This window comes from Schistocerca piceifrons, chromosome 1 (genome assembly GCF_021461385.2).
Source record: "Schistocerca piceifrons isolate TAMUIC-IGC-003096 chromosome 1, iqSchPice1.1, whole genome shotgun sequence".
Taxonomy (NCBI): Eukaryota; Metazoa; Arthropoda; class Insecta; order Orthoptera; family Acrididae; genus Schistocerca; species Schistocerca piceifrons.
Genome location: NC_060138.1, coordinates 993,362,323 through 993,376,376, shown reverse-complemented (window position 1 = coordinate 993,376,376; position 14,054 = coordinate 993,362,323). Strand labels below are relative to the sequence as shown.

Below are 14,054 nucleotides of genomic sequence, written 5' to 3'. Positions count from 1 at the left end.
CACCCAATAGTGTCCACTGTCCATGATATTTTACATTATCTCAGGCACACTGGTAATGCAGTTGTCTGCCTTAGGGTCCTAAGTTGTCGGGGTTGGCTAATTGCCTAGTCCGGACAGTGATCTTGGAACTGACTCTGGTAATGGAGATACCTAACCTCATCTACAAACACATTTTGACAGATGGTCAACTGCAGCAGTAACAGTGAATGGGGGAGGGGGGGGGGGGGGCTACCCTGTTAACAAATAGTATATGCCACTGCTGTGTAGCATTCCTCCTTCCATTCATATCAGTGGTAGCTGGCAATTTTATGCAGGCTATGTGTTGCTCACAATCTGAGTCTCACATCATCCTGCATAGTGAGACCCAACACCCTACCACCACCACCAACCGGGAGAGCAATGTGCTGACCCCATACCCCTCCATGTCTGCATCCAGTGATGCCTAAGGGCTGAGGATGACACAGCGGCCGGTCGGTACCGTTGGACCTTCAAGGCTTGTTCGGACAGTGTTTGTTTGTTTATATCTGAAGGTCCCAGGCTATGGTGTATGTAGTATCATTTTCATGATGAGCAATTTAGGAATGAAAGAAAATTCCTTCCCTTCCAGGAAGATAAATTGTAAAAACTTTTACACATTGTCTGACATACGCACAATACGTCCACCCAGAATCATGGGTGGGAAGAGACCGAGAGTTGAAGAGCGAAAAGTGTGATATCAACTTAAAGAAACATTAGAATATAGGTATATGTTCCTCTTTCCTTTCCTTCGTCTTTCCTTTCATACATATCTCTTTTTAGTGTGGGCATGTTTCTATTGCATCTTTGCCCCATACAGTGTTCCAACAATTATTAAACGGCATGTACTTTATGGCTAAACCAGAATAAGATCTATCACAAAGCTTTATCCTTGATGCTGGTAGCCAAAGAAAGAAGAGTCAAGCAGGTTTTATGCTTTTGCCAAGTGACTGGATTTTATTCCTGATATTGTTTACATACTAGATGCGAATGGGTTTGTTATGGCAGGGGTGCCTCCTGCCAAATGCTGAGCCCCAGGAGACATTCAGCTGTATCTGCCACACCTTTTAGACCTCATTCTTTTTTTACCCTTTACCGTGTTTTATTTTCATTGTTTCTTTCTGTTATTGACTTTCCCTCCCACCAGTTTAGAGGGGGGGGGGGGTGTTCTTTACATCTTCATACTTGCACACCTTGGAGTGGTCGGTCATGGGGGTGCCTCATACTGCAGTTGAACCCTTAGGAACCCCCATTTGCTTCTCGGCATACAACCCAACCCAACCCTACATTCGCTCATCTCGTGAAATTCCTCCGACCCCGAGCAGTGTTTCTGCACCATATAGAGCAATTTTACTATTATTGCAAGCAATGGCAATTTGACCAGTTGGCCATTGCCACTAGTAAATAAAATTACCCTTTTAGGGCTTTTTTTTATTAATGAGGGATTGATGACTTCATATTTTGTACACTCAGCCTCCCTGCAACTAACAAGCTGGAACTACGAGAAATATAGCTTTAACAAGGGCTTCACTGTGTGCACATTCTTTTTAGATCTCACGTATATAATCAAGCAAAGTGGTGCAGTGGTTAAGTACTGGACTAGCCTTTGGAAGAATGGGGCTGAAATCCCCATCCAACTGTCCGGATTTAGATATTTCATAATTTTCCCGAATTAGTTAATGTTGATGCCAGTATGTTTCCTGTGAAAAGGACACAGTTACCTTCACCATAATTGTATTATTCCAGCTTGAGCTGCTCCTCTGATGGCATCCAATTGATGGGATTTCAAACCATAATATTCTTTCTTTGTTCCAGTTATACAAATGAACGCGTCCACTGGAATTCAAGTCTGTTACATGAACTTTATTAAAGAATGGAATGACCTGTTAATTTTCACCATTTATGCCGGACACGCTGCTTTTGTAGTGACCTTTGTAAATGATCGAAGAGAGAACATATTAATAGATACTTTAACACATAAGTGGCCTTTCCTCTTTTAAGTGACAGTTTTTAATTTTACTTTCTCTTGATTCAGTACTGGTCACTTCTGCATCCATTCAGTGCTCAAAAGTAGGAATTACAATGTGAGCTTATTGAGATAAGTAATTTCCAAAGGCAGAATTTGGCATAGCTTCCTCATGTTATCTTCCAGTTTGATGCTTTCATAGTCATTTATCATATGACTTTCATTCAGTGGTTGCTTTTTATAGGACCACACTGCTTGAGATTGTTTGAGAACTTGGCTGGTTAAGAACTTGCTTTTGAGTTAGTTGAACATTTTCACTTGCTGATTGGACTATGTTCAAGTTTTGCCATCTTGGTGTCCTATTTGTTTGAATATACCAAGGAGCTCTTTCTGCTTCTGTAGTTAGTTTTCAATATTGTTACTAAATCGTGGGGGCTGCTTCCCATCTCTGATCATCACCAAAAGAACATTTGGCGTCTAATATGAAAATGCAGCACAAGCTAAAGGAGTTCCCAAGAATTTATTTGAAGAGGCAGAAATTTTTTTGCAAACGTGGTTACATGCCATGTTAAAGTCTCAAATGAGGAGACTGACTCACAGAACGCAAAATAATTCAGTGTAATCTAAAGTTGTTTTGAGTTGTGCCCAGTACTCTTTAAAAATTTATACCTTATTCCTTGTCTGTTGTAGCAGTCAGCATTTGGTTATATTATGTACATTAACTGATTTTAGTTTCCATATGTGTCTACTGTTAATACATTTCAAACAAGTCTGTCACCCTTCGAGGGAAACTTTACTTCCACACATGCATAGCTCTTTGCGTTTTTCAACAATGGAAAGTCCACAGTGGAATATCAACAGTGTTATGAAACGGGTAGATTACTACTCACTGTAAAGTTGACACATTGAGTTTTAGACAGGCACAACAGAAAGACAGTTATTCATTGAACTGTTTGCCAAAACCTTCTTAGGAAAAGAAAATGCACACACATTCACACAAGCAAAGGAAACAAGCATGTGCATGTGCGCTCTCTCTCTCTCTCTCTCTCTCTCTCTCTCTCTCTCTCTCTCACACACACACACACACACACACACACACACACACACACACACACACACAAAAACTGCTGTCTCTGGCCAGAATGCGACAGAAACACATTGGATAGGAGCAACAGTCCGGAGCAGGGCGGGGACTGGGTAGGGATAGCAGAATATGGGTGAGGGAAGAAGAATCAATGCTACCTGGTGGAGCATGTAGGAACTAGATGTGGCAGTACAGGGCTGCCAGGCACAGTGTTGGGAGGCTGTGGGGCAGGGTGTGGGGTTGGGGGGGGGGGGGCAGTGAGCAGCAAAGAAGGGGAAAGGACTGTGGTGTGCTGGTAAAGAGCAGCATACACTGATGATGAGGGGAGGCAAATTGTGAGGAGGTGACAGGACAGATGGGTGGGAATAGTTGGGTGGAGGGTGTGGGGACAATAGGTTACTCTAGGTTGAGGCTGGAATGATTCTGGGAGCAGTCAGCATGTGTTGTAAGGTAGCTTTCATCTACACAGTTCAGAAATGCTCGTGTTGGGAGGGTGGGATCCAGAAGGCCTGGATTGTGAAACAGCCATTGAAATAAAGCATTTTATGTATGCTGTGCCACAGGGTGGTCCACTTTACTTCTGGCCTCAGTTCTGCAGTGGCCATTCATCTTTGTGTTTTCAGTTGTTTTATCCCTACTGTATGTCAGATATTTTCATTGCTATCATTCCTTAATTATAGGTTAATCGTATCATTTACTCTTGCACATTGACATGGGTCATGAAACTTGAGTGGTAATAAATAACTGTAATCAAAAAGTTGTTCCACATAAAGATACATGGTTTTTTACATAGTTTTAATACTTACCTGTTAGCCTTTAACTGTGCATGTGGGTATACCTTTCCTGTGCCATAGTGAAGATTATGTTGTTTGAACGTCCATCGCTAGTTAGATTCAGATGCTTCTTTAACTTTTACCTATACATCTTTGTTTTGTAATACTTCAACATTAAAGTCATTGGACCAGTTTGAGATTGTAGTCACGTTTTGGTAAAGTCTGTTATGGTATAATTATGTTGTTATTTGACACAGTGTAAATGACAGTGGGAAAAAGTTAGTAAAAATTCATGCGTCTGTAAAAAGATCGATGTGCAAAGCATACTGCTACTACCACCGTCATGCCTTAGCTAAAGATCTTGCCAAGAACCCGAGAAAATTCTGGCCTGACGTAAAATCACTAAGGCTTCTGTCCATTCGCTCGTTGATGCATCTGGATGTGACAATAGAAGTAGTTTTCAGTTTTGCATTTAAGAAACAATTACTGCAGGAGGAGCATACAAACATACCATACCATTCATTGAAAGTTGCACAGACTTCTGCATAGAATTCATTGACAGTTGCGCAGACTTCCGCATAGAGTACCTAGAAATAGGCACCCCTGGCTGAGAGAAGCAACTGAAAGAGTTGAAAACGAATTAGTCGCAAAGTCTGGATGGAATCCCAGTTTAGTTTCACGAAGACTACTCTATGGCATTGGCCCCTTACTTAGCTTGCGTTTATTGCAAATCTCTCACCCAGCAAGAAGTTCCAGACGACTAGAAAAAGTGCAGGTGACCCCTATGTATAAAAAGTGTAAAAGTACGGACCTACAAAATTAAAGGCCAATATCGTTAACATAGATTGTTGCAGAATTCTTGAAAATATTCTCATTTTGAATATAATAAATTTCCTTGTCACAGAAAAGCTTTTGTCTGCATATCAGCAAGGATTTAGAAAGTATCGCTCCAGTGAAATTCAGCTTGCCCTTTTCTCATGTGATATCCTGCAGACCATGACTGAAGGGCAACAGGCAAATTCCATATTCCTAGATTTCCAGAAATCATTTGACTTAGTGCCCCACAGCCCAGTGTTAATGAAGCTACAAGCATATGGAATAGGTTCTCGTCAGGTATGTGAATGACTTGGAGACTTCTAAGAACCCAGTACATTGTTCTCAATGCCTAGTGTTCATCAGAGACAATAATACCATCAGGAATGACCCAGAAAAGTGTGATAGGACTATTCTTATTCTCTAGATACATAAACGATGTGACAAGACAGGGTGAGCAGCAATCTGGAGAGCTGTGTGCTGATTGATGATGTCGTGGTGCACTGAAAGGTGTCGTCCTTTAGTGATGGTAGTTGGATACAAGATGACTTTGACAAAATATCTAGTTGGTTTGTGAATGGCAGCTTGTTCTAAATGTAGAAAAATGTAAGTTAATACAGATGAGTAGGAAAAACAATCCTGTAATGTTCTAATATAGCATTAGTAGAATCCTGCTTGACACAGTCACATCGATTAAATGTCTAGGTGTAACGTTGCAAAGCGATATGAATGGAATGAGTGTGTAAGGATGGTGAATGGTTTATGGGGAGAATTTTAGGAAAGTATGATTCATCTGTAAAGGAGACCACATATAGAACACTAGTGCAACCTGTTCTTAAGTACTGCTCGAATATCTGTGATCCACACAAGGTTGGATTAAAGGAAGACATCAGAGCAATTCAGAAGCGAGTCACTAGATTTATTGCCGGTTAGATTCAATCATCATGCGAATTTTGTGGAAATGCTTCATGAACTCAAATGGAAATCCCTGGAGGGAAGACCACTTCTTTTTTGCGGAACACTGTTGAGAAAATTTAGAGAATTGGCATTTGAAGGTAACTGCAGAAAGCTTCTGCTGTGGCTAACATAAATTTCATTTAAGAAAAATGAAGGTAGGATGAGAGAAATTAGGGCTTTTACAGAGCATACAGGCAAGTGGAACATGAAAGGAAATGCCATGCACCGTACAGTGGCTGTGTGAGTACTTATTTAGATATATAATTATTTCAAAGTGTTTACTGCCGAGGTTATATCTTTGGTATGTACTTTCTTTGGTCGTCCATCTTTCACACCTGTGTTGATTGTAGCTGAAGTATTAACATCCAGCTTTTCCCCTGCCAATGAATTGGCCACATTTTTCATTTGCAGAAATTTTGTTTTGTGGAATTATAAGTCTGATTGTTCTCTTATGTGGAATCATGTAAGACATTTGAAGCCTGTGTTATTATTGTTTTTTGTTTCTTTTTTTTTTTTAAAGTAACACAAAATGAATAGTTGGTTAATGTGGTCTTGCTGTTTGTTGTTCCTGCATTGTGTTTTCTTTTTTTTATGTTGATATAGTTATCTGGATCATAGTTGAAATCTGGAACTGGTTGTAATAAATGAGAAATACAGTTCAGCAATGTGTTACGCATTTCTCGAACTACAATATTTCTGATTTTCTGCCATTGATCTTTTCTTCTTCTCCGCAGAACTGGATGTTGACGTTGCAACTTTGGGGATATCTTGCCCCAGGTTAGGCAGAATGTGTTACTATCCTTCCCCCCCCCCCCCCCCCCCCCCCCCCCACACACACACCCCATGGCTAGTGACCAGTGATGCTGTAATATCCTAGCATCCTAGAGACTGCCAGTCGATACACAGCAAGGGAAGTCAGACACTTTGACTGTTAAAATTTTATCACTAAATTGTCGAAGTATTCGTAACAAAGTTCCTGAATTTAATGCCCTCCAGGAAACTTCTCATGCTCGAATTATCTTTGAACCAAGAGCTGGCTGAAATTTGAAGTGGAGAGCTCTGAGATATTTGGCGAGTCATGGGAGTGTATATCGGAAAGACATATTAGAGGCTGTAGCATGGGGAGTGGTCATTGCAGTTGACAAAAATATTCTCTCTATTGAGGTCAAAGTTGAGTGTGTCAGTGAAGTTATCTGGTTGCGTATAACAGATGTAGGTGAAACCAAGTTAATTGTTGGATGTTTTTACTGGCCATTGATTCCACTGTGACAGCTCTAGAGTCATTCAAAGTTAAGTCTACTGTCAGTAGTGGGTAAATGCCTATCATATCCAACAGTTGTTGGAGGGGACTTTAACCTACCAAGTACAGACTGGTATGTCTATTGATTCATTGCTGGGGATACATACAGACAATTGTGTGAAGCACTTTTGGAACTGAAAACTGTCTTGAGCAGCTAGCTCAGCAGCCCACACACAGTGGAAGTATTTTAAACCTTGGAGTTACAAATAAGCTGGACCTTATCAACAATGTCAGTATAGAAATGGAAATTAGTGATCATATCATCATCATAGCAACTATGGTTACGAAAGTTTATAAATCAATCAAGAAGGCTAGTAGAGTGTTTGTGCTAGAAATAGCAGATAATCTGTTGTTAGCATCTCATTTAGTGAAATGACATCACTTAATTCCAGTAAGATGGACGTATATAGGAATTATGTGCAAAGTTTATGCAGACTGTAAATTGTGGTCTGGAGAGTTATGTGCATATTATGTAGGATGGAAAAGACCTGCCATGATTTAATAATGAAATTTGAAAAATGCTGAGGAGCCAGAGGCTGTTGCAGTCTCAATTCAAAAGAGAATGCACAAATGATGACAAGCAAAGGCTGGTAGAGATTCGTGTGTATGTGACAAGATATATGCGCGAAGCATGCAGCTACTACCACTGTCATATCTCAGCAAAAGATCTTTCAGAGAAACCGAGAAAATTCTGGTCCTATGTAAAAACACTAAGCAGGCTTCCATCCAGTTCCTTTTTTACCAGTCTGGTGTGACAGTTGAAGATAGAAAAACAAAAGCCGAAGCTTTAAATTTCATATTCAAGAAATTGTTCATATAGGAGAATTGTACAAACTTACTGTCATTTGATCATTGGACAGACTTCCGTATGGATGACACAGTAATAAGCATCCCTGGCATAGAGAAAAAACTGAAAGATTTGGCAGTAGATATGTCACCAGGTCCAGATGAAATCCCAATTCACTTTTACAAAGAGTACTCTACAGCGTTGGGCCTTTACCTAACTTGCATTTATCGCGAATCTCTCGCCCAGCACAAGTGACTCCTGTGTATAAGAAGAGTAAAAAAAAGGACCCGTAGGATTACAGACATAACTTAGGTTTGGTGCAGAATCCTTGAGCATATTTTCAGTTCGAAAAAAATAAATTTTCTTGAGACCAAGAATGATTTCTAGAAATGCATGGCTAATGCAAAATTCAACTTGCCCTTTTCTCACATGAGGAATTGTGAGCTATGGATGGAGGGCAATAGGCAGATCCCATATTTCTAGATTTCTATGAAGCATTTGACATGGTGCTCCATTGCAGGCTGCTAATGAAGGTGTGGAAGGTGTGGAATAGGTTCACAGATATGCGAGTACCTCGAAGACTTTCTAAGTCATAGAAGCCCGTGTGTTGCCTTCAATGGGGAGTGTTCATCAGAGACAGGGGTATCATCAGGAATGCCCCAGGGAAGTATGATAGGACTGCTGTTTTTCTCTATAAATTATTTGGTGGTCAGGGTGGGTAGCAGTCTAGTTATTTGCTGATGATGCTGTGGTGTAGGGGGTAAGGTGTCAAAGTTGAGTGACTGCAGGAGAGTACAGGATGACTTAGACAAAATTTCTAGTTGGTGAGATGAGTGGTGGTTAGCTCTAAATCTAGAAAAGTGTTAGGTAATGCAGATGAGTAGGAAAAACAGACGTGCAATGTTTGTATACAGCATTAGTAGTGTCCTGCTTGATACAGCCATGTCATTTAAATATCGGGTCATAACAGTGCAAAGCGATATGAAATAGAATGATATGAGGACTGTGATAGGGAAGTGGAATGGTCAGCTTTGATTTATTCAGAAAATTTTCGGAAAGTGTTGTTCATCTGTAAAGAAGACTCCATACAGGATGCTGGTGTGAACTATTCTCGGCTAGACCTGTAACTGGTAGGTTCGAAGAACACGTAAGTGTTACAGAGGTGCTTTGGGAACTCAAATTAAAACCCCTAAAGGGAAGACAATATTCTTTTTGAGGAACACTAGTGAGAAAATTTAGAGAACCAGCATTTGAAACTGACTGTCGAGCGATTCTACTGCCACCAACATATGTTGCCCGTAAGGACCATGAAGATAAGATACGAGAAATTAGGGCTCATACAGAGGCATCTAGACAATCATTTTTCCCTCGTTCTGTCTGTGAGTGGAAGAGGAAAGGAAGTGACTAATAGTAGTAGTAGTAGTAGTAGTAGTAGTACAGGGTACCCTCTGCCACGCACCATTTGGTGGGTTTTGGAGTACCCATGTAGATGTATACTTTCCTCTACCTTCTCACCTGCAGATCATGTTTGTAACATGTACTATCTCATAAGAATCTTTGCTTCTGGCATTTGTTCTAAATGCATGTGCCCCCTGTCTATTTCTCGCAAACTGCAACTAACCATATGACTATAATATGAATAGGGCGTATTTGTGCATATGATATTTTCTCAGCATTCTATGAAGTAGTAGCTTTATGCCCATGAAACTTAGATTTTGGAAAATCAAGGATGATGCAAGTCAGTGTTGTCACCCCTTGCCCGTTTTTTTCCCAGTTCAAGCAAAACAACTGAATTTAGTATTCTAATTGTTAGCATTCAGTATCAGATCTCTTACAAATGCAGAATAATAGAACTTACTTTTTGTTACAGGTAGCCTTTATTGAAAACAAAGAAAAGATAAAAAAATATCTAAATGAAAAGGAATTGAAGAGAGTTAAATCATTCAAAAAGGTAGGTAAAGTTTTCATAATGTACTGCATTAACAGGGCTATTGTATTTACTTGATTTGAATCATTTTGTACAGTGGAAAGGGACATATCATTTTGTAAAGTGGTATGGGAGGTACTGCCCCACATCTCACCTCTCCACCATCCCACTCATTCCAATATTCCCACCCCCCCCCCTTCCATGTCTCCCTCCCTCCCTCTCCCTTCCCCTCTCTGCCCTCTTCCCACCTTGTCTCTCCCTCCTCCCATCCTCACCCTCCTGTTCCTCCTCAATACTTGAGTTTCACAGAATTTTGTGCTCATGTTGTAAGGAAGTACTCTGATTCTACTGATTTATGGCTGTTGCTTTAAGTATGTTGTCAGTAAATTACACTTTCGAGGGGCATGAGTAGGGAGATGGGATGCACCACAAAGGAATGATTCAAATAAAGCTGCTCCTTTGTAGTTGGTGGGACATTGTAAGTAAATGAACTTCCTAGATCTCTTAGAATAACTGGATGACAGAGAAAAAAATTACTTATTTGAAATGAACATGAAAAAATTTCACTAGATTCATATACACTAAACTCTCATTAATCCAGCCAACATCAGCCTCTAGTTGCTCAAGCATAAGTGACACAAACAACAATGAATTACCATGTGCGACAGTGTTAAACTATGCTCTACATATTTGGAGTTGTGGCTTTCTTTGCCGCTTAGTGTCATGGTTTTTAAAAGGAAACACATTGCGGTAACCTGAAGCAGAAACTTGAAATTATATTTATGTGAAAGAGTGAGAATGAAGAAATGAGATAGCTGTTTGTAGATGGTTGATACACCAATGAGGTAAAGGAATTTGTGTCAGTAGCATGGTAATAAAGGAAAAAGAAGTTGCATTTAGGAACAACTTTGCTGCAGAATCTTGTTTGCAGCAAGCAAGAGTTGGCCATCAGACTAGAAAAATGACATGGAATGCTGACAGTCATCGAGGAAAGTCGCTTGGCTAAAGAAAAAGATGTATAAGTATTTGTTAACAAGATATGGAAGGTAATAGAAAAAGATGATTTAACTGCTGATGCCTTGTACAGTGCTAGTGAAACTGACCTCTTCCTTAAGGAAAACCAGGAATTAGCTGTTAAGTATGAAAAGGAAGCTCGTAGGTACAAACAACAGAAGCAGCCCATAAAATTAGTGGCATATTGTAATGCAAATGGGTATCATAAACTACCCACTCAGTGACTGGGAATTCCCAACATCCCACCCCGCAGTGTCGGGGGGGCTAGAATGGACCCTTGACCATTGCTTGTCTGTCTGAAGAGGCAACTCATGGAAGTTTTTTTTTTCTCTCCAATTTTATGACTGTCGTGTCTCAGTCCACACCTCACATGATGACATGGTATCGCATGACACCACCTGATTAGATTAGATTAGATTAATACTAGTTCCATGGATCATGAATACGATATTTCGTAATGATGTGGAACGAGTCGAATTTTCCAATACATGACATTATTAGGTTAATTTAACAACATACTTAAGTTAATATAACAACTTTATTTTTTTTTTGTGTTTTTTTGTTTTTCTTTATTTTTTATTTTTATTTATTTTTTTTAAATATTTTTGTGTTGTTTTTTCTTTTTTTTTCTTAATTTATATCTAAAAATTCCTCTATGGAGTAGAAGGAGTTGTCATTCAGAAATTCTTTTAATTTCTTCTTAAATACTTGTTGGTTATCTGTCAGACTTTTGATACTATTTGGTAAGTGACCAAAGACTTTAGTGCCATTATAATTCACCCCTTTCTGTGCCAAAGTTAGATTTAATCTTGAATAGTGAAGATCATCCTTTCTCCTAGTATTGTAGTTATGCACACTGCTATTACTTTTGAATTGGGTTTGGCTGTTAATAACAAATTTCATAAGAGAGTATATATACTGAGAAGCTACTGTGAATATCCCTAGATCCTTAAATAAATGTCTGCAGGATGATCTTGGGTGGACTCCAGCTATTATTCTGATTACACGCTTTTGTGCAATAAATACTTTATTCCTCAGTGATGAATTACCCCAAAATATGATGCCATATGAAAGCAATGAGTGAAAATAGGCATAGTAAGCTAATTTACTAAGATGTTTATCACCAAAATTTGCAATGACCCTTATTGCATAAGTAGCTGAACTCAAACGTTTCAGCAGATCGTCAATGTGTTTCTTCCAATTTAATCTCTCATCAATGGACATACCTAAAAATTTTGAATATTCTACCTGAGCTATATGCTTCTGATTAAGGTCTATATTTATTAATCACGTCATACCATTCACTGTACGGAACTGTATGTACTGTGTCTTATCAAAATTCAGTGAGAGTCCGTTTACAAGGAACCACTTAGTAATTTTCTGAAAGACAGTATTGACAATTTCATCAGTTAATTCTTGTTTCTCAGGTGTGATTACTATACTTGTATCATCAGCAAAGAGAACTAACTTTGCCTCTTCATGAATATAGAATGGCAAGTCATTAATATATAATAAGAACAACAAAGGACCCAAGACTGACCCTTGTGGAACCCCATTCTTGATAGTTCCCCAGTTTGAGGAATGTGCTGATCTTTGCATGTTACGAGAACTACTTATTTCAACTTTCCGCACTCTTCCAGTTAGGTACGAATTAAACTATTTGTGCACTGTCCCACTCATTCCACAATACTTGAGCTTGTCTAGCAGAATTTCATGATTTACACAATCAAAAGCCTTTGAGAGATCACAAAAAATCCCAATGGGTGGTGTTTGGTTATTCAGATCATTCAAAATTTGACTGGTGAAAGCATATATGGCATTTTCTGTTGAAAAACCTTTCTGGAAACCAAACTGACATTTTGTTAGTACTTCATTTTTACAGATATGTGAAGCTACTCTTGAATACATTACTTTCTCAAAAATTTTGGATAAAGCTGTTAGAAGGGAGATTGGACGGTAATTGTTGACATCAGATCTATCCCCCTTTTTATGCAAAGGTATAACAATAGCATATTTCAGTCTATCAGGGAAAATGCCCTGTTCCAGAGAGCTATTACACAGGTGGCTGAGAATCTTACTTATCTGATGAGAACAAGCTTTTAGTATTTTGCTGGAAATGCCATCAATTCCATGTGAGTTTTTGCTTTTAAGCAAGTTTATTATTTTCCTAATTTCAGAGGGAGAAGTGGGCGAGATTTCAATTGTATCAAATTGCATAGGTATGGCCTCTTCCATTAACAGCCTAGCATCTTCTAATGAACACCTGGATCCTACTATATCCACAACATTTAGAAAATGATTATTAAAAATATTTTCAACTTCTGACTTTTTGTTCGTAAAGTTTTCATTCAATTTGATGGTAATACTGTCTTCCTCTGCTCTTGGTTGACCTGTTTCTCTTTTAATAATATTCCAAATTGTTTTAATTTTATTATCAGAGTTGCTGATTTCAGACATGATACACATACTCCTGGATTTTTTAATAACTTTTCTTAATATAACATAGTAGTTTTTATAATTTTTGATAGTTTCTGGGTCACTACTCTTTCTTGCTGTCAGATACATTTCCCTTTTCCAGTTACAAGATATTTTTATACCCTTAGTAAGCCATGGTTTGTTACAAGGTTTCTTACGAGTATATTTAACTATTTTTCTTGGGGAAGCAGTTTTCAAATGCACTTACAAAAATGTCATGAAATAAATTATATTTTAAATTGGCATCAGGTTCACGGTACACCTCATCCCAGTCTAACTGCTGTAGGCTTTCCCTGAAATTTGCAATTGTTAAATCGTTGACTGAACATACTACTTTGGAGGACAGTTTAGTATTGCTGAATGGAGCTATGTCATATATTGTAACTAGCTGTACACCATGATCAGAAAGACCATTCTCAACAGGCTGAGCATTTATCTGGTTAAACTTATCTTGGTCTATAAAGAAGTTATCTATCAGTGAGCTGCTATCGTTAACCACCCGAGTAGGAAAATCAATAACGGGTGTCAAATTGAAAGAACCGAGTAATACTTCAAGGTCATTTTTCCTATTACCCTCTTTCAGAGAATCTACATTGAAGTCCCCACAAATAATAATTTGCTTCCCCCTGTCTGACAGATAGCACAACAAGGAGTCCAAATTTTTCAGAAATAGATGAAAATTTCCTGATGGGGACCTATATACAGTTACAATTATAAATGTACCTTTCTTTAATTTAAGCTCACAGGCACATGCTTCTATGTGTTTCTCTACACAAAACTTTTTTGTTTCTATACTTTTTGCACAATGATAACTTTTGACATATATGGCAACTCCTCCTTTCTCCATATTTTCTCTCATTACATGTGCAGAGAGCTTATATCCACTTACATTTACCTTATCCATATCAGTAACAATGTGATGCTCAGACAGGCATAGTATGTC

The 14,054-nt window shown here is 38.7% G+C and overlaps 1 protein-coding gene across 1 annotated transcript in view; it reads left to right on the top strand.

Annotated features, from left to right (window-relative positions):
• The window catches only part of LOC124779919, a 241,475-nt gene that overhangs the window by 86,631 nt on the left and 140,790 nt on the right, over nt 1-14,054 (top strand). The window contains exon 3 of the mRNA XM_047253747.1: nt 9,566-9,646. Coding sequence (XP_047109703.1) covers nt 9,566-9,646 — 81 coding nt within the window. The remainder of the gene's footprint in view (nt 1-9,565; nt 9,647-14,054) is intronic.